We start from the raw sequence: 20,052 nt of genomic DNA on the forward strand, positions 1-20,052 counted from the left end.
CATTGAGGTGGGCTGCTGCTTTCACCTGTACATGGAAACATGCTATTTTTCCAAACTACTGAAATATCAACCACTGGTAGAGCTCATGCATCAACTTGGATACCACTGTAAGTTAATAACTCTGGTATAGTTTAGGCCATGTCTGCAAGGCCATGTTTTGCTCTGTCAAATATGGAGACGGAGATGTTTTGTTTATAGATATAGATATAAGTATGTGAGCCATGTAGACCTTGTGCGTCAGAACCAGAATAATGATGACAACTTTTTCAGAAAAGAGAATGGACATGTTTATTTGTAAGCCCACATGCTATATAAAATAATGAAAAACAATTGAAAACGTTCCTAAAGGCATCACATCTTTTGCAATTATAAATACTTCATCTTCTTAAGAATGTTCTCTGTATGGCTGCAATACTTCTTCAGATCTTAATAACCATTATGTAAAAGCCCTACCATTAAATTGCAGAATAACTGGACATAACACCCAATAATTTGAGCATCTTCAAAACCCAGAATGGAAGACTCCCTTGCCGCAATACGAGGCTGGACAGATCTCTATTTCAGAGCCATCAATAAGGCCCCTCCAAGTGCAGAAGAGTTCTTCGTCATAGCAAACAGACATAAAGTGTCTTTGCAAATATTGGGTATTTAGCTCAAACATTCATCTGTCATTATAAGATGCTGGCAGTGGGGTCAGCTAATCCTCACAATATCACTGTGGAATTTTGTTTTCTTGATGCACGTTTGTGCCTTTCAACAGACGCGCAGTAACGGAAGCCAGTTTTCCTCTTAACTTTAGTGTAGAGCCTGTGGATGAGGGGTCAAAGAGTTCACCAGCAAAAAGTATCACTTCATATCAGCCTTAGAGTCATATGAAAATAGAAAGCAATTTTCAAAGTATTGCAGAGAAGCATAAAAACTGTCTCAAAGCAGCATGCTCTAAAAAGAAACCCGTTAGAAATGTCAAAACATCGGCTGGAAATGAAGCACATGGTTGCAGTCATTGGCAAACTTTCAAAAATCTTTACAGTAAAGCGAAATATCAATATGATATAGTTGCATATTCACTATTGTGTAAATTTCATCGACATCAAGACAAGACCCCTAAAGCGTGCTAATGACTTTGGTGTTTGTCAGCTACTTTAAAAAAATAATAGTAATAATAATAATAAACTCAGTAGATGCGTGCTAAATCTGGGTTTTAGACAAAGACTGCGTCAGGATGGCAACTGTGTGTCATGGTTACTTGCAAGTGCTTTACGTAACCTAGCTGTTGTTTTGTTGCAAGCTCACAATATTGGAAATATTCACAGTGTTTCTTAAAAAGGCTAAAATACATTGTTCACAAAACATCTAGAAATGAAGTAAACATAGTAGTACTTATTTTATCTCAAAATACAGATTTATAGTGTGCACCTAAAATGCAGGAATAATGAAACATTTGAAGATGTACAATGAGGTAATCATGAAGTGATTTCCTAGAGATGAAAGATTTTGTAGCTCTCTTTTACATTTTAGCTGCTCCCTCTTCACCTTTCGGTAAGTAGTGTGTTGGAAGGAAGTGTGTCTTCCTTCAATGAAATCAGTCACTGCTGTCTGACACAAGGCTTTTGGATCCTCATTGTACAAAGTGGACGCATTGTGTTGTAATCAGTGTTAAAAATCAAGGGATTGATTTGATTTGATAACTCTTGTATCCTTGTCAATACGCTGCCTGATGAGAAGCATACATGTGTCTGTCTTTGAAAGCAGAGTCCATGGCGGTGTCCTCCTCCCCATAGTTCCTGTCTCCCATGAGGAAAGTCAGAGTCCTCAAGGCAGTTTCACAACCACAACACAAGCTCCAGCCCTTCCGATCTTCAGTGGGACCTCCTATACGAGAGGTAAGGAGATAAGATTAATGACAAACATAAAAATATTTGTTTATAAAAAATAAAATAAAACAAATTAAACAAAGATTAATGATAAACAAATCCTTAGCCTCCACATCCCAGCTCCAGTTTTTAATATAGGTAATGTAAGTGGATTAGAGATTCGGTTACTGAGATTCTCTCCTCAAAAACGGGGTCAACAGAGTCAACAATTCTTTGTTGATTATCACATATTACTCCAATGAAATTGTTGTTCTATGGCACAAGTATGCTTACACATACATTTTCCAGATGTTCAGATGGTCATTGAAAAAGGGGCAATTTTGAGTGTTACCTCTGTCCATTCATTGTTTTGAGCATCATAGGATTCCACAGTATTTAAGTAGGACTGTCCATCATATCCCCCGACTGCATACAGTCTGTCTCCTAGAAGACAGACACCGACACCATCCCGGGAAACACTGAGAGATGCCACGGTAGTCCATGTGTCTGTTTTTGGATCGTATCTGTCATGACAGGAAGGGACAGTCAACCATCACAGCCTGGTAGACTGAAAATAACAGCATAGGGCCTAAATCTTATCTTATGATTATGATCTGATTTATTTATTCTTTAGCAGACTGATTGTCTTATTATTACAATATTCATCACGTTTACTTCCCTTATTATCTATAGTTTTAGTTGTTATAGCTTGTGGATATTGAATTTCCCCTTTCTACCCCATTTTAAAAGTATAGCAGGCTATCGCAGGGTTCTGAAATGGACTAAATTTGACGATCATGCTGTGTAATTTCCAGTAGATGGCGCCAAAAACCTAGTAATCGCAATTTATTTCACACTCCTCCATGTTGTCCTGCTAGTTCTCCGGCTGAAGAAAAGATTAATCTACAGGGTTCTACAGAGATGCCTGCTGTGTTGACATTGATATTCTGTTGATAGTCCATTGGCTTTGAACAATTCTTCTCTTCAATTCCCTGAAATAGGCTACCATACTGTAGAACATTTTGAATGTTACAGGATCTAATGTTTACCTTTCGACGCAGTCAGAAAGACGAGAGCAATGATTTGAAGCTGGTGCGTCATGCCCTCCGACTGCATACAGGAAACCGTTGTAAGTGGCCACACCTACACCGCCTCTCCTCTTGGACATGGGTGCACACATACTCCACTTGTTGGTATGGGGATCAAAACATTCCATTGACCGAAGGCATGAGCTCCCATCCCGACCACCTACTGCAAACAACCTGCAAAAATACAAGGATAAGTCAGTCATACTTGCTACTGACCAAACAGATTATGTTATTTTAGGCTCCTCAGTGAACAAGGCAGGGCAAGGTACAGTAAATAAATAGCTCATATCACACTCAGAAGCAATGCAGGTGTTTGATAGCCTAAGCTAAAAAAAAAAAAAACATGAGCAAGATCTTCAGAATATTTAAACTACATTATGACTTAAAATGAAACAGGAAATTCTAAACATTGCATCTTTGAATTCATTTGAAGTTATTTGTTTTAGCTTACATCATAGCAAGTCGGCGTGATAATAACATAACCAAATTCACATAGCATGTTAGGCTACTGTCCATTCTTAGGATCCTAGAATATATGGTGGCAAATTGTTGTCTGGGCACATCCTGACCCTGCCATGGAGAAGAAATTGCTCAGTCAGTCTCTCGGCTATAGTGTATCAACGGACTCCATTTTCCCCAGTAAAAAACAAACAGCTGTGTTTTTTTCCATCATGTTCTGATACTGCTCCAGAGCTGGTCTAATGTAAAAGACATTTGAGACTCACTGGTCTCTGAGCCCATTACCTTCCCAGGCAGCCATTTGGGGCCAACAAAATGTATTGGATGAGCCACCTAATACAGACAGTGTCATTATAAAAAGCTGGGGGGTGGGGTAGATTTATAATCATAATCAGCAGGATAACGACATTGTGCAGGATGGGAGTTTTTTTATTTTTACTTTCAGACTATAGGCAGATGTCTCAGTCTATTGAGTATTTGGGAGCTGTCATAGTGTCTGCTCTGCACCAAGTGACCATATAGATTGGCTTATTTGACCACGAGTTCATCATAAAGCATCCTTTGAATATCGGACTGGAATGTGTCCTTAAGTAACGCGTGGCGGCGGTAATTGTGACCGCTCTAATTACTTACTTCCCATTGAGGGCTGTGACGCCCACTGTGCTGCGCGGAGTGGACATGCTGGCCACATAATTCCACTGCCTCGCCTGGGGGTCCCATCTCTCCACTGTGTTCAGATAGCTCCATCCATCATGCCCCCCCACAGCATACATAGGGCCTTCCAGCACTGCAATGCCTTCTCGACAAAGAGAAAAAACGAGAAAAGTAATAATTATATTTACACTACACATACATTCAACTGACACATTTATGTGTCTCTGGTTTGAGCAAGCTGGATTTGGACATAGAGGGGTGAATCAAATTAGAGTTGAGGGTTGACGATATAATAATAATAACGAGGGCAGGAGACAAGAAAGACATTCTTACTCATGTATTTACAAATTAATCGTTGAAACAATCATGTGTAATCAGAGTGTGTTTATACAAACCAGGGTAATATCAGAGCAATGAAAACTAAAGACCACCCACTTACATTAAAATACCAAATAAATCTGCAACCCCCAACTCCCGAATATGGCTGCTGCGAGACTCTGCCATTATGTATTCATGTTGCATCCGACTGTCTCCTCTGCAGAAGAGCCCCCTTATGCTCCTGCAATAAATCTTGGCATGCTGCTTTTTTGCTACTAGATGTATAAATAGCTTCTTGACCAACTGCAATATATACTACCTTCTCTCGTGTAACCTTCAATAACCCCAAACTGGCAGCACACAAAAGGTTTTCGGAGCAACCCTGACATGTTATTCAGACCACAGAAACATTACATTGTGTGAGGTCATCTGCAGCTTTCAGACCAATGGTGATATGCTGTTAAGTGTAATATATGATCTTCTAAAAAAGGCTAGTAGGTGTTTTGCCAATGCTGTCTTTAAATCAGCACAATTACATTTTTTATGTGATATAGACTCTAATTAGGCTGGTAAATAAATATTATGTTATACCTGTGAATGCTCAAACTATAACAAAAGCTCCTTTTTTCTTTGTTTTATGTACAGTACTTTGACTCATTGTTGTATATTAGTTGCATTTCCTATGGATTCTCTCATAACTCTGACAGTCTGTCGATATTTAATACTTTGTTATTTGCATTTAATTTCAGCAATTCTCTTCTCACTGGTCTAGAGTGTAATTTAGAGAGAGGGTTTTTAAGTCCACCATCCATCTTTTATAATCTGCAATATTATTGATGCAGTGCAGATGTTAAAGAGCTGCAAATGTGATTTTATGACTTTCAATCCACATACGGACTTAAATTACTCTCAGTATTACTACTTCAATTTTCTCCGTTCTTCTTCCATTTACCCAAATCCATCATTCCCTTCAGTGAACTGCTCATTTCTTTAGAACACCAATTGTTTGACTGTGCTGCTGTGGCATTTCACCGGGTGCCATAAGCTGTTTTGAGACAAGTGCATGGAAAGCCAGCGGTACTGAAAGCATCTTCTTGCCAGTGCATCATAATGGATACCTCTTAGTCACCACATACTTCTCATCACTTCATTAACAGCTTACTCAATATCTTACTCTATAAATCTGTTCAAAAGCACAGCACTCTAAAGCCAACGTAAAAAACTCTTCTCTATTCATTTTCCAGTTGGTTGTTTACACAGCTGTTTTGTGCAATGTGCAGCATGTATGTGATTGAGTAGCATTAATGCATCATACAGTGCATGCACCACTCTAGAGGCTGCGCTGTCATTGTGTAGTTTTGTCTTCGCACTGGCTGGGAAAGCAGTGTTATACCCCTGTGTTTCCCAAGCATATGACATCCAGCTCTGTGTGGGAGGAATCCAGTAGCCCTTGATTTCACAGCCTTTGGAATAGCATTCAGTCTATCGGCACATATGTTATTTATGTCCTCCCAGACTGTTTGCTTTAAAACTGGATCAAAACAAGGCTGCTTAATGCCCTATATGGAAGCTAATTTAGTCTGACTTGTCAGCAGTGATGCTTTTAGAAGCATTTATTGCGGTATTATGTTGAGTCTTAGTCTTGTAAACCAACAAGTTCACTGACAGGCACTTAATAATATTTATATGCCTCTGGCACATAATTTAATAAATAATAAAACATCATTTAAATAAACAAACATTTATTTTTTCATTCGATAAATCATATCTGAGCGTATCACAGCCAACGGGGGAACCTCCTTTTCAATTAGGCAAGGTTAACTGTGCATGCAGGCAGTCGTGACCTAAATGTTTTTGTTCTTGATATTTATTGTGTACACCACCACTGAGAAGAAATGAAAATGGTTTGTCGAATTGATTGTCTTGGATGTATTCTACTGCACAAACAAAGAGGAAACCTAGGGCTAAACATGTTTTCTGCTGGCACCAGGGGTTAGGTGGTTAATTTGCTGTTCCGGCGGTAAGATGTAAGCATCTAGGCTCTCGCTTCATTGGGAGTCAAGTCGTGTTCTAGGCCTCACCCATTTGTTTTGACTAATTTTATTTGACAGCCTCTGGAGAGAGCTTGTCAGTGAATCCTAAACGCAACACAAAATCTCACTCTTATAAATGACTGTGTCAGCTGTGAAAAAAAGAGAAGTCAGGCTACAAAGAAAGTACAAGTAGGTCACAAACATACCCAAACCGTGCCGATGGGTAGACATTGGAGGCATGGTGGACCAGACTTTGCTGAATGGGTTATAGCACTCCACCATATTGGAGGTCTTGAGGCCGTCCCTTCCCCCAACCACATAGAGCTTGTTGTCAATCACGGCGACGCCAAACTGCAGTCGTCTCCCGTTCATGATGCCAACCTGAATCCATGTGTTTGTGCGTAGGTCATACTTCTCTATTGTAGTTGAGCCTGATCAAAAACAGAAGTTGGATTGCTACTGTTTCTCTGATTGCAACATCATTATACATTATATGTAACTGTTACCTATACTCTTGTCATTTACTTTTACGCTCCTTCCAAACATGTTGAATAAGCTCCATCACCCATGTCACATCTGTCTCCATAACCCTACATCTGTCTTCTATTAATATATGCAGGTAGGTATATATATCCAAAGCATACATACAGTACAATACAGATCCAAGTTTCAAAGATTACTACACTAACCTTTTGTTGAGTCCATTCCTCCCACTGCATACAGAGCCCCAACAGTGGACTTGCGCGGTTTGGTTCTGGGGCTCTGTAACATTGGCCGCCGCTCGGGCAATAGATGGTACTTCATTGCCTCCATGAGAAGCTTTTGGCACTCCAGGTCTTCCGAAAACATTTTATTATTTTCCAAGTCTGCCAGGAGCTGACGGAGAGAAACAGCAATGCAAGCACATTATTTGAAAGCCGACACAATTACCTTAAATCAGTTGACTTGTGCATGGTTCAGTGAAGGTATTAAAGTGTAATATGTAATTTGTCTTTGGCAGACCTGAGGTGGCAGAAGAGGTAGACGAATGTAAGCCAAAAGCACGCCCAGGTCCTGCTGACGATGCTGCACGTCGTGGCGCACCCACATCATCAGAGCCTGGAATATCGTCTCCTCATCTGGAACGTTGATGTCATCACTGGACAGGAGCTTCACTATTTCCATGGTAGGAAGTAGCAGGAATTCCTGGTTCTGGATCACTTCTAGAAAGTTTTCCTGAGGAAAGAGTGTTGAATGATCAGTGGCAGAGCAGAGCTAGGGGGGAAAGCCTATGGAGCAAATAGAAAAATGATTTAAAAAAAAAAAAAAGTTAATATGCTCCATAACTACATTAATGATTGTATAGTTATTTTTATATCAAAATGTATGTTTAATTTTAGCCTGTATTTTGATCAAAATGTGTTAAGAAGATCTACATTATAGAGAGGGTCAGTCATTTGTAACAGCTCGAAATGCTTTCTTTTTAGTGGTGTTTAAGTGGTATTTTAAAAATGTAATGTAATAGTGGTGTTTTAATAATGTAATGAACTCTCAGTCGGGTCTGCGAGACAAAAGCCTGAGTTACTGTGAATGAAGGTTGTGAATCAAGTCGGGTAGTGAGCCTTGCATTGCACCCTGTTGGTCCTGCCTCAGCTCTCTGCTGGCAGGTCTGCAGTGATTTGCTTGATCACTTCCTCAAGGACATCGGAGATGGCCTACTGATATAATGGCTTCATTCCAGATAAAAGATATCACGAGGATCAAGCAAATCTTTTCAGCCGTTGTTTCCTCTGAGCCCCAGTGAACAGGGCTTATTGCAAGGACCTCTGTGTCGCTATGCCCTGAAAGGCCCAAGGATACGTCCGTGTCACTTAGAAACACAAGCATCCCATTGATCATCAATCAGTTACAGAATGGGAGCGCCTCTGACATCATGTGATCATGCTTTTCAAAGCGCACTGGAGATGTAATGAAATGAGTCCTGTTTATTGATCTTTCTTTTCCTCCAATCATTGCTTAGCGTAGATTCCACTTCTGTCACCAGTGGTGCTTGACATTGGTACCAATCCATTATTGCAATTATCCCCATATGCACCCCAAAAAATTAATTGAATATCATAACCTTACCCGACAAGAAACAATCGCTTAAAAGCCACTTGGAGGTAAATGTTCGGGGCTTTAAATGTCAGCAGTAAGAAGGAGCTTAGAAGGAAGTAGCCTATATCAACAGAGACTTGCTGACTAGGGGGTTTGATGATATAAATGGCAGAGTGTTTTGTATGGTTTCACCTTTAATCCAGCTCCAAGTAAATACAAAAATACGAATTAATCCAACAATGTTGACTGCGCCCCTGCGTTATATATCTAGGAAGCATTAAATAGGTTGATGCGTTTGTGTACTGAAGATATTAATACCACGTTTATCCTCACTGCATGGCAGCAGATAACAAGATTTGCTCAAAAAAGCTTTTCTTCTGTGATACAGTACTCCTGCTTTTGTCAGTCATCCGAGGCCACTGCTACCTACAATATCGCGGCTACGAAGCACAGCCTGGTTAATTGGCACAGTGATGGCTTCACAAGAGGAGCAGGATGTCACCATCAGAGGCCGGGGCGAGAAAGCGCTGGAAAATATGCTTATCAAAATGGAACTTTTCTGCCAGCGCCCAGTGGACTGTGGCCGAGGAAGCCCTGTTCTCCCCACCTTCATTATGGAGGCGATTGAACAGGAAGTCATCCTGCTTGTGCTCTGTGATTAGATTAGCCCCTGGGCTCTCTGGGAAGCCCTACGTAAACAGCCTCTGCAGATGTCCTTTAGGAGATAACAGCCATCTCCCTAAGTTGTTTCCGCACCAGGGTAGATATGTCATCCTGCAACGCTGGGCTGCGGATCTAGATCCCCCCTGAAGAATATCAAACACATAGCTCAGGCTTTTCATGAAGGCTACGCTTAGGTGTTCTCACGCTGGAGATGGTCAAAAAACATCCTGAAATCAATGGCATGCCATGCTATGACGATAATAGCTACCATTTTATCTCTGCCTCTCAGTCTCCCTGTCAATAATTCAAGTCATGAGAGTGGATTGATGGATTAAATTGCTTATCAAACTAATTGGTCTCCACTCAATGGTTCTCTGCCTATTTCCCAGTAATAAAGGCACTGAGCAGGCAGTCTGAAGTGGAAATCAGTCCTCTATCAAGCTCTCTGTGTGGACGGATTAGATGCCTCCATCCGGAGTTTGTATTAGTATTTTCTGTGAGTGCGCAACGAGTTTGCTGAGGCCCTACCATTGTGTAATTATGGGCGACGTTCAGCAAGTCCATGCAGCCCTGCGCATCAGCAAACGAGCGGATTCCCAGGCAGTTGGATGGGTGGAGCTGTTTCATCAGGAAGTTACAGCAAACTTCAATCACTTGCGAGAGCTGCAGAAGGCACGCAGCAGCCAGTAGGCTCTCAATGGTCTCCTCCTTCAGCTCCAGGACCCCTATTGAATAAAGAGTGTTTAACATTATTGTTTTTGTTTTGCTTTTTCAGTGCACCTCTCCCATGCATAATTTTGGAGATGTGGTTTATCGGAAGGATGGGTGGGCTACAGTGCTTTCGCTTTCAGCACAAAAGAAAACAGGATGTAACTAAAAATGGCTGCCACTGTGGGTGAATGAGCTGCCTCTTGGCATGTGTATCTAAGGAGATGAAAGTACATCTAACCTGCCTTTAAGAAATCTCATATAAGCCAAAAATAAGGTAAATCTAGAGATGAGAATGTTTTATATTCATTGAAGACTAAGTTAGATTAGCACCTTTGATGAATGAGGGTGAATGAAGACAGACAGGGTGAAGAGAAATACAGATTGAACTGAAATAAAAAGATACTGTAACTGTCCATGTCATTTTTCATTCTCTCTTTCTATAATCATGCTGCACCTTGGGGAAAAAACGTTGTTTTGCAAAAATTGTGATAAAAGATTGGACTCTTGTCTCCTTTCAGGCTAATTCAGGGGCTTGTTAGCATATAAAAGGAAATATTCCTCAAAAGGGGTTTAATTCTGTTTAACTCCCCCGAACCATAAAAGTTAAAAGTATCATGAGAAGGCTCACCAGTGTATGCAAAATGAACCAGCGATCGCAGAGCCTCTGGATCAACGCCCTCCATTTTGATCTCCTCTTGTTTCGCCTCCCTTACATCATTGGTGAACATGGCCGCAAAATAGTCAGAGACGGCACTTAGAACGAGTCTGCAATGACAAAAACAACAACATTGAGGCCAAGAGTGAAATGTTGTACATTTGGTGCCAGCTGTGCTCCTGCTGCAGTATGTTCAACATTTCTTGAATGATGAAGAACATCTGTTGACAGAATGAGCACGTTCAATAAACGCAGCCTAGTTTATTTTACACACTGTATTTTGGTTTCCACATATTTAAGGGACCTGAGGTACACAGCCACAGAAGGGAACTTCAACATTTTTTTTAACTATGCTGATAACTATACAATTCAAAATCGTACGTAAAATCATTTGAAACAGTTCCGATTTTTCTAACTTCATTTCAAACTAATCATCTGACCTGTCTTTGATTTAAGACAGATCATGTAATCACTATACATCAGTGTTTGTATGCTTTTCCTTTATTTCTTTCCTTTGAAAAGCACATATATACTATCCATATGTTTATGTCAAACATGAGGGGTAACTGTGATAAGTCTATCAAATTGTAGATGCTCATATTTATTTGCATTGATAACCCAGCTGACCTGTGGGCAGGGATCTTGTGGTCCCCGGCGATCAGCAGGACATCACACAGCTGCTTGTGCTGCAGGTATGTCTCCATTTTGCGGAAGGTCTGCTCCGCGTGATTTGTGGCTTGGAAAAACTCGTCGGAGCTGTGCGTGCTCATTCTGGAATAGGTGCTCAGAGTCAACCTATGAAATCAAAAGGAAGGTCAGATGTCAGTGATGGGGAGGAGAGACGATGCCTTATAAAACCTCCACTGGCCTGCGGAAGCAGGAGGATGTCAGAGCCCTGAAAATAGAGGATATTTTACAACAACATCTGTCTCGTATATCAGGCTCAGCCAATTGAGGTTGTCACTATATCACCGCTGATGCTTGATAGGTTGCGCCTGTCAAATTGGCCCCTCAGGGACCCATCGAACTGCCATTAAGCCGTAGCTGCCATTATAAAACACACAAATCAGAGATTACATAGTATCAAGGCATGAACCTGCAATAATTTAGTGTTGATCCCAGGCATATTAGAGCAGGCCCAAAGAAAATTGCTGAACTGAAATGACACCAGGGTGTCAGGCTGACCATAGAGTTGCTCTGTCAGTCCTGTGTATATTGTGCACCCACCAGATAAGTGATACAATAACAACTTGATACAATGGTGCCCGGAGGGACGCATATGACACTGGATATCTTCTTCCTTCACACTTGTCAGGGCTGAAATTAAAACCATTACAGCTAAACTCCGTAAATAAGAGGATCAAGAACTGCAGTATTCCAAAGGGGCAGCTTACAATCTGGGCAACTTCTGCCTTCCAAAATTTGTGCTTTTTCCACAGACTTGGCTTTTTCTGGGCATCTGGCTATTGCTTCAGAGTGTTGCGATACTGTTCATTCTGAGCTTCCATCCCTGTGGACCAGTAGATTACATGCTGTTGTTCAGCATCAAAATAATCCCTCAAACTCATTGCAAATAATTCACACATGTTATTTTGGTATCCTTCACAGCGCAAATCCGCTCGTTGACATTTCAGCAGTCTGGATCACAGCTTGAGCAGTCAAGCTGTCTTGGGTAATAGAAGTACAGCTTGTTTAATCCAGTGTTATTTCGAAATAAATACTATCTTCATTTACTTAGTAATATCATATAAACTCTGTAGTGTTTGCGATTTTATGCTGAGATACATATTTTTTGTATGTTTCATTACTAAGCTATGGTTGACTCTTTGTATTGAATGTATATTGCAAATTTGATATAAGCAGACAGTACTAGTGGTAGTCTTTGTGAAAATGGTAGTCTTTGTGATTAATGTATTTAACAACTGAACAAACTCTAGGTGAACTTCAAAACACTTTAACATTCTGTGTAAATGGAGAAACATCCTCTTAATTTTATGTACTGGCAATAAAGTTGTAATTACTGTGTATATCCAACTGAAGGCTGAGTTAGTGGAATCAATAGGTCCGCGACCTGTAGTAGCATCTCCAAAGACAGTACATAAAGAACCTTCCCCACTATGTCCTTGCATTGGAGGCCAAATGTATAACAGAAAAGTAATGGAGGTACGGGTAATTGCACAGACATCAGTTGTTTACCCAGAGAAATCTGCTTGCTTTTGCTTTTGCAGTGATGATGTCTCTGCTTCTCCAGAGTTGACTGAAGTGGACTCTACCCGGCCTATCAGCAAGGTCATTAAGGTAAGCAACAAACAGAATATGCTGTTGTATCTCTCGTGTTAGCTGTCAGGGGCTTGGAGGCCCAGCTGGACTTGTATGGACCTTTCAAGTTTGAAGGGAACGGCCAAACACTGGACACCTGAGGACTGTGCTGTTTTTTTTCAAGCCAGAGCTGAAGGTCTGAGCTCTATATACCCGCTAGAAAAGAACGCTCAACTCACTCCCTCTAGACTGTCTTATGAAGGCTACATGAACTGCAAGAATGACCATTGCTACACCGAGGTAGAGAATATGTCGTCAAACGGTATTAGAAATAGAAAATGGTGATAAGAAAGTTTCACAGGGAAACATATAAATCTGTGTAGATATGTTCAAATATACAGTGTTTGTCCCTATGCTGCTTTTGCCCCAAGTACATGAAAATGACCAAAAACATACAAAGTAGGCTATTTAAATTTACTTGGAATAGCATATTCAATCGATTTCAATACTGAAACCATACAACATCTCCTTATGTGTATCAATAGGCACTAAAATTTCCTTACAGTCTTTTAATCTGTCAGATACGAACCAAGTTCTTAATTATGTCTGAATTTATGGCTAAATCTAGTTGTGTTCAGTGGTTTTGCTGAGAAAAATGGAATGCTTACACTAATATTGTGTATTATTAATTGACTATTTTTATTGTAACTTAAGGGCTGTTACTTAACTGTATATCAGGTGTTTCTTTATTTGACAATGTGAAGTGCACAGTAGTAAGGGAAACACTGTATAAGCATTTCATTTTGACAAAAACATTTATGATACCTTAATTATCCCTTGAAAATAAGTTGTTTTTTTTACATATTAACTGTAAAGTTTTGGTATTGGAGTCCCCAGAGAGATCAGCATTTTAGAGACTGAGTTTGAATTCTCCACTCTGAATGTAGAAAAGAGCTGATGGCCGTCAAGGGGGCTTGTTTGTTTTATGTTAAATACTCTGGTAATTTATCGGGCTGTCGCCACTGCTCCAGCCTGACCCAGGACCGCCTGCCCTGAATGAGACATAAGGCTGAATGAGAGGGGCAGTAAAATCTAGATGCATTGCCTTTATATCAGCTCCAAGGCATGTGCTGAAGACTTTTTTATGTCTACCAATTTCACAGACCTTAATTGCTTTTGTATCACATCCTGAAGAGCTGTAAATTTCCTTAAAATGTTTACTTTTTGTCAGTGGAATAGGGCTGTTTACGTAGGCTTTTTCCCGCAGTAAAAAAAGAGTCCACTAAAACTGGATAATGTTTTTTAGACCCTGCAGCGAACTCTGGCGTGAATGAGTGTGCACATTTTCAGAGTTTCGGTACCAAACAGAACATACTCACACGTGCATTATGTTGCTGGTGTGGGTATTTTTTTACTTTATCTCCATATTATATCATTGTGCCAAACTCCTAAACTGTGCATCATCCATTGGAGGAGTCTAACACTGTAACTGGTAACTCTCCCTTGGTTTGACTAGTTTCCATTGCCTTTCCAGGTACAGGTAATGCAGGCAATAAAGCCTTTCTCTCCTCTTCATAGACAAAACAAACATTCGCCTGGCAAAAGATATTGAACCACCAACCCACAAAACTCAGGGGAAATGCGTTTGATTATTAAAGTTATCTTATGAAATACAGCAAGGTTTTGTAAAAGTACAGTAAAGTAGATAGATATAATCAATAAATAAATAAATACATTTGCAAAGAACTTGATTCTGCATGTAGACGACTAGACGTATAATACAATACTTATATATAATTTCACAAAAGATCCTAGTGGCTATCTGTATTTTAGAGCACATGATGTTATAGTTGCAGTATTAGAAATGTGTGGAATTGCACAGCAGAACTCCACATTTCCAAATCAATAACTTGTGGGATGCACACTTGAGCAAACATCACTGAATTCATCTTAAAATAGAGGCTTCCAGTTGAATCACCAGCCTCAAAGTATTCTCACTAGATGCACCTCAAGCATGACTCTTTCTGTAACATCATGTATTAATTTATCAATGTATGTGTGCTATATAGTATGAGAGACTACAGTAGACTTTAGGCCATGAGTTATTTTCCAATAATAAAATATCTACTTTCTGACATCGAACCCAGCCAATACTGAAGTAAAAAACATTTTTCCAGCCTAGAGGCAGTGACCTGTTGCATGCCCAGGGGTTTCCTGGCACAGGCAGAAAAACAGCCTCTGAGGAGATTCATGTCATGATCTTTGCTGCAAGGCATCATGGGGAGGATGAGTCATTTTGCATTTTGCCCATGTCCCCCTATTTATATGCACAGAGAGGTATTAATTAACGTTTCAATTTCTGGGCAGTTCAGATATGAAAGCAAAGGAGAATCTGCCACACACACACACACACACACACACACACACACACACACACACACACACACACACACACACACACACACACACATACACACACATAGACAGACAGACACACACACACACACACACATACACACACATAGACAGACAGACACACACACACACACTCTCTCTCTCTCTCTCTCTCTCTCTCACACACACTCACACACACACTCTTACACACACACACACACACACACTTCAGGGTGCCGCTGGAGATTAGCAATGGCAAGAATCAAAGAGGAAAGATCTTCAGGTCCAAACCAAACACACTATTTTAAAAAAGCTTTTGGTAATTTTGTCCATTCTAGAGTCAGCAGCTTTCCGAAGCTGTGACTGGCCTGAAGGGGTGGACTGGCTTGTAGAAAAGAGTTATGACCAATTCAGTGTTTATTCAATAAAATAGTTCCTCTAAAAGGTAATATGCCCCATTTGTGTGGTATTGTTTTCATGATATGCAGTGCCATTGAAGATTTCATTAATAGCATCACACTAAATTGGCTTTGTGTTAATAATACTTTCTGAGAATGATCTTGACTGAGGTATAATCCTCCCATGGTTCAGACAGCAGCAAAACAAATAAAAAAGCAATAGGGTTTTCAAAATGAACACATCCATATTATGCAGCGATTGAACTGAGTTGCCACTGAGTTGCAACATATTGCTACAAAATACAGAAATCAATTTAAGGATCCAGACAAACTGATGGGTTATATCTCATCAAAGGTTTATCAGCACAAACTGAAATTGTAATTGAGAGTGATATTTTGATTGAGAAATGTATTATGCAAGATATACTGTATGCCTAGAAACAACAAAATTAGTCTTAATCACCAAATCTGCATCAAAACTGTATCGGAATCATGGTATTTCAGGACAGCTACAGGCTGGGGCATGTAATTCCTGGTTCATATTCCAGGATTTGAGTCTATGTCACTGCCCACATCCTCAACATTACGCACTGATACGCTTGACCTTTCGAGAGGCAGCCTTCGGCAAGTTCTAATCACACACTAGTACAGCCAAAAGCTTTCGTTCTTTTTGGCAGGATTTTTTCCCAAGTTGGATAAGATAATGTTGCATCATTTTGCTCAAGCATGTTTCTTTTCCATGGGTGAGCTAAAGAGAGAGAACAGATGCAGTAACACTGTTACGCTAAATACTTCCTAAATGTGAAGGGCATGGCACATGTTACAAAATGTACTTTTAGGCTGGGGAAACTTTTTTTTTTTTTCCCCTTCCTTATACCTTTATGACTCTTTTAATTCAAAAGTGGGATTTAATGTCTTATCGTAGTTTCCTCACAATGCCAATTCCATGGTTAAAAAACCTAAGAGGAGCTGAATGAATTCTACTTTCAAAGAGGATTACAGTATGCAGCAGCAGAGTCCCTTGTGGCAGTTTGTTTCTTGGAAATCTTCTTAGACGCCCAGACGACTCGACAAGACTACATATTTTGTATGATCATTTCTCTCGCTCTGTCCTCTAAGTCCAGTGGATTGACTACAGAGGGACTCTATCTCCTCCTTTTTAACCTTATCTCAGTTCATGTTAATACCAGGATTTGTGTGCTAAAGAATTCTTTTTTATTCAGTGCAATCACTGTATTGAACCAATCAAAGGGGACTGTCTGTTTATGAGATAACTGTCCAGCTAGCCAGAGGATTTAGAGACTGCTGTGAATTCCTGGGGTCCTTCATCTCTGGTTGTCCACCTGTAGCCCTGTACTGTTGTGTGGCATTTGAATACCGTGTGGCATTTGTGATCATAAAGGGGTGATGGTGGTGGTGGTGGTGTAGAAGGCAAATGTCACTACAAGCAGGAATGGATTTGACACTGACAGAAGTTTGTTTGTAATGCACTGAATTATTGTATTATCTAAAAATAGCTTCAGAAAAAATGTCAAGGTAATTCAATGCCACACATGGCTGTCTAAGGTGTTTTAATACAGATATAAAATACCTTTTCACTCTATAACCAAGGGCACAAATGATCTGTACTAAAGCCATCTGTATTAGCCAAGGGCCTTTGAGCTCAGATATATATGAGGGGAATAGCTGCTGGTAGAAAGAGTCATTGCCTTTTGTCTCTGAGAGCCCATGAAAATTGCTCTTGCTACAGTAATGTGAACGAGTTATGGTCTCAACATGCCTTGCAATCTATTTATGAATCCCACTTGTCATAAAGCCCTGTCAGCAGAATTTCTGCTACCGCATAGATGATATAAGGTATTTTTGATCAACTGATTCATTATCTATCATTACACATTTTGTATTTTGTATAACAGTTGCAATGTGAGGGTATCTCAAGATTTGTACATAAGAGTATGTTTCAGTGGTGGTCTATAAAAACAACAGGGGCTGTTGTCCTTAATGAGAAGAAATGAATATTTTCTCAGTAATAGTTTGCAGAGAAGTGCAGAGGCGAAATATGCACTCCTTTTCCAGTGGAGATTTGACATCAGGAGCCATCACCTGATACTGCACTGCTGAGCCTGAGGATTTTCTTATTCGCTGCTGAATGTGCAGATTTAGCAATTAGTTTGTGGGTTTCATATTTATTTATTGGCCATTTCTGTCTAGTTTAGGAGCGGGTACTTTTCAGGCTACCTCATACAGGGTTGAGAGCACTATTCTCTATCCTGCTGTGGAAAGTACCTCATTATTTGAGTCACCAGTTTCTGGGAAGTTAAAAAAACAAAGAGAGATCTCACACAGAAAGATATTGCAATTTAAAAGTGGTCTGTGGGCTATCTTCATATTTTAGCATGCCACATTTGAGCTTTGTGCTCATGCACTATCAGGTTAAGCTGGCATCGTAAGGAAAATGGGGTTTTACTTGTTTAAATTTGCCCTCAACATTTTCATCAGCATGTTAATTGCACTCTGAAGATTAAATATGTCAGTTAAACGTAGTTCAGACAGAGGAAAACTGCCAAAAAAAATCAACATTAAATGTAATGCAAATTGCATGAAAAATTTAATTGAAATTAAAAGCTGAAATTAGTATATTTATAGTAAATTTGTAGTTCATACGCAGGCTTAATTCACATCCTAATCACACCAGCAATAAATGAGGCACAACATTAATCATTTTTGCTGACAATTTTCCTACTCAGTTTGGTTGTTTGCTGCTTATTGGAAACGCTGCACATAATTGGGCACCACTGATTCACCCAGAAGGAAGTGTACTACACACTGGATTGCTGCGATGCAAGGAGTGTTACCTGATGGAATGCCTACTTTGGGTACGCCTGATCTGAACCCATCCACCTATCCACAGACCCACAGACCTAGCAGCCCACGGCTACATGTACCAGGCTAACAATACAGTATGTGGTCGCTCTCCCCTCTAATACTGTCACCCTTCCCTATTATAGACTACATTCTGCTGTAGCTTTCCTTCTCTCTCTCTCTGTGTCTGTCTATATACCAGCAGGTTATAATCAGACCGGAACAATGGAAGTCAAGGTGTCAATGTCAACAGTTTATGAAGATGCCATGAGTCTACTGCTGAGATGAAGCTTTTAGAGCCTATTTGAGTTACTGTTCATTCCTGGGGATGCTGCTGTCATAACTCTCCAAGGCAATATGGTGAGAATTGAGATATCCTTCAAAATAACCGCTGCTGACTCAACTATCCCATATTCCCTTTATGACGGGGTCAGGGACGACATGTAAAGGACCCCTTACATCAGCGGATCAAACCAAGGGTAGATTGCAATTTTAAATATTTGAACTTTTTTGCCAAATTCAAAGAAAACCAACTACTATTATACTACTACAGTAATTATTTCAGTTTGTTAAAGTTATCTACGGTGATGATTCAGATGGCTGGTCACAACAACTGTTATTTGTCAAATGTCTGCACTGAGTGTTTTATTCACAAAATAAGGCTTAACAGATTACCAATCACTGAATCTGTGAGTCATGCGTTATGACTGTGCTAATGCTGTGTGTTTGGGTGGCATTTTTGATCTTAGGTGTGACCATGTCAACAAAATGTGACTGAACTAGTAATACAAAGTCAATTTGAAGAAAGATAAGCACAGAAAAAAAACATCTCCTCATGCAAACACACTCTGGCTGAGCTGGCCCGACATTAATATTGATGTGGCATTGGGTGGTGCGAGTCCTGATCAAAGTGTTTTGATTGTGTCGCGACAGGAGAGAGCGAGACTGGTGTTTGTTTGCTCAGTGCCATATGCTGTAGAGCGCTGGACCCTGTGACACTGTAGTGGGCAGACCTGCTGTCAGTCTGACAGTCGGGCCAAACAAACGATAACAGACATCACAGATGCTGCTTAGATTTCAGGCCCAACCACCGACAAGGGGAATGAGGAAAAAGAATCCTCCCTGTGATATCAGCTTGACTCGAGATAAAAAAGGCTGGCCTGAAATGTTTAAATGGAGTACAGAGAAGTGGAGGTCTACCAATGACACGCACGCACGCACACACACAAACACACACACATTGCTCTCAAGAGGGTACTGCAGTGCCACTATTAAGTTGTGTGCGGTTGCTGAGGTATTCAAAATGAAGCAGTCAGTACAGGAAGAGTAATTATGACAATGAAAAGTGAGATCTTCATAGTCGTTGTGCCTTGTCATATTTCCTGTGTTGAACTATTTGTCAGTCCTCTTATGACCACAGCTGAGATGGTGACAAATTATGCATCACTGGTTTATGATGGGAAACTTAATGGGGAACCTCAGCTGTAAAAGCAAATTGGAATGGGCCTCTTTGCCAGCAACACATCTGTTCAGCAAACAAGGAAAACTCATTTAGATCAATCTATCATAAATTCCACATAAAGATATGGAGAACACATTATTACGGCTTGGGGAAAAAATCTGCATTAT

At 40.2% G+C, this 20,052-nt stretch overlaps 1 protein-coding gene across 4 annotated transcripts in view; it reads right to left on the bottom strand.

The window, feature by feature from the left end:
• Positions 1-268: 268 nt before the first annotated feature.
• The window catches only part of klhl4 (kelch-like family member 4), a 30,018-nt gene continuing 10,234 nt past the window's right edge, over positions 269-20,052 (bottom strand). For all 4 annotated transcript variants that reach the window (XM_076292385.1, XM_076292383.1, XM_076292384.1 and 1 more), the window contains 10 exons: positions 11,138-11,305; positions 10,484-10,620; positions 9,673-9,869; positions 7,408-7,620; positions 7,095-7,281; positions 6,612-6,836; positions 4,034-4,196; positions 2,903-3,115; positions 2,206-2,377; positions 269-1,872 (listed from right to left, as the gene is read on the bottom strand). In XM_076292385.1, coding sequence (XP_076148500.1) covers positions 1,813-1,872; positions 2,206-2,377; positions 2,903-3,115; positions 4,034-4,196; positions 6,612-6,836; positions 7,095-7,281; positions 7,408-7,620; positions 9,673-9,869; positions 10,484-10,620; positions 11,138-11,280 — 1,710 coding nt within the window. In that variant the 5' untranslated portion in view covers positions 11,281-11,305 and the 3' untranslated portion in view covers positions 269-1,812. The remainder of the gene's footprint in view (positions 1,873-2,205; positions 2,378-2,902; positions 3,116-4,033; positions 4,197-6,611; positions 6,837-7,094; positions 7,282-7,407; positions 7,621-9,672; positions 9,870-10,483; positions 10,621-11,137; positions 11,306-20,052) is intronic.

The sequence above is a fragment of the Alosa pseudoharengus genome, unplaced genomic scaffold, assembly GCF_046254945.1.
Source record: "Alosa pseudoharengus isolate Yale_2024_CS ecotype anadromous, Long Island Sound unplaced genomic scaffold, YU_APseudo_1.1 YU_APseudo_1.1_scf_19, whole genome shotgun sequence".
Classification (NCBI taxonomy): domain Eukaryota; kingdom Metazoa; phylum Chordata; class Actinopteri; order Clupeiformes; family Clupeidae; genus Alosa; species Alosa pseudoharengus.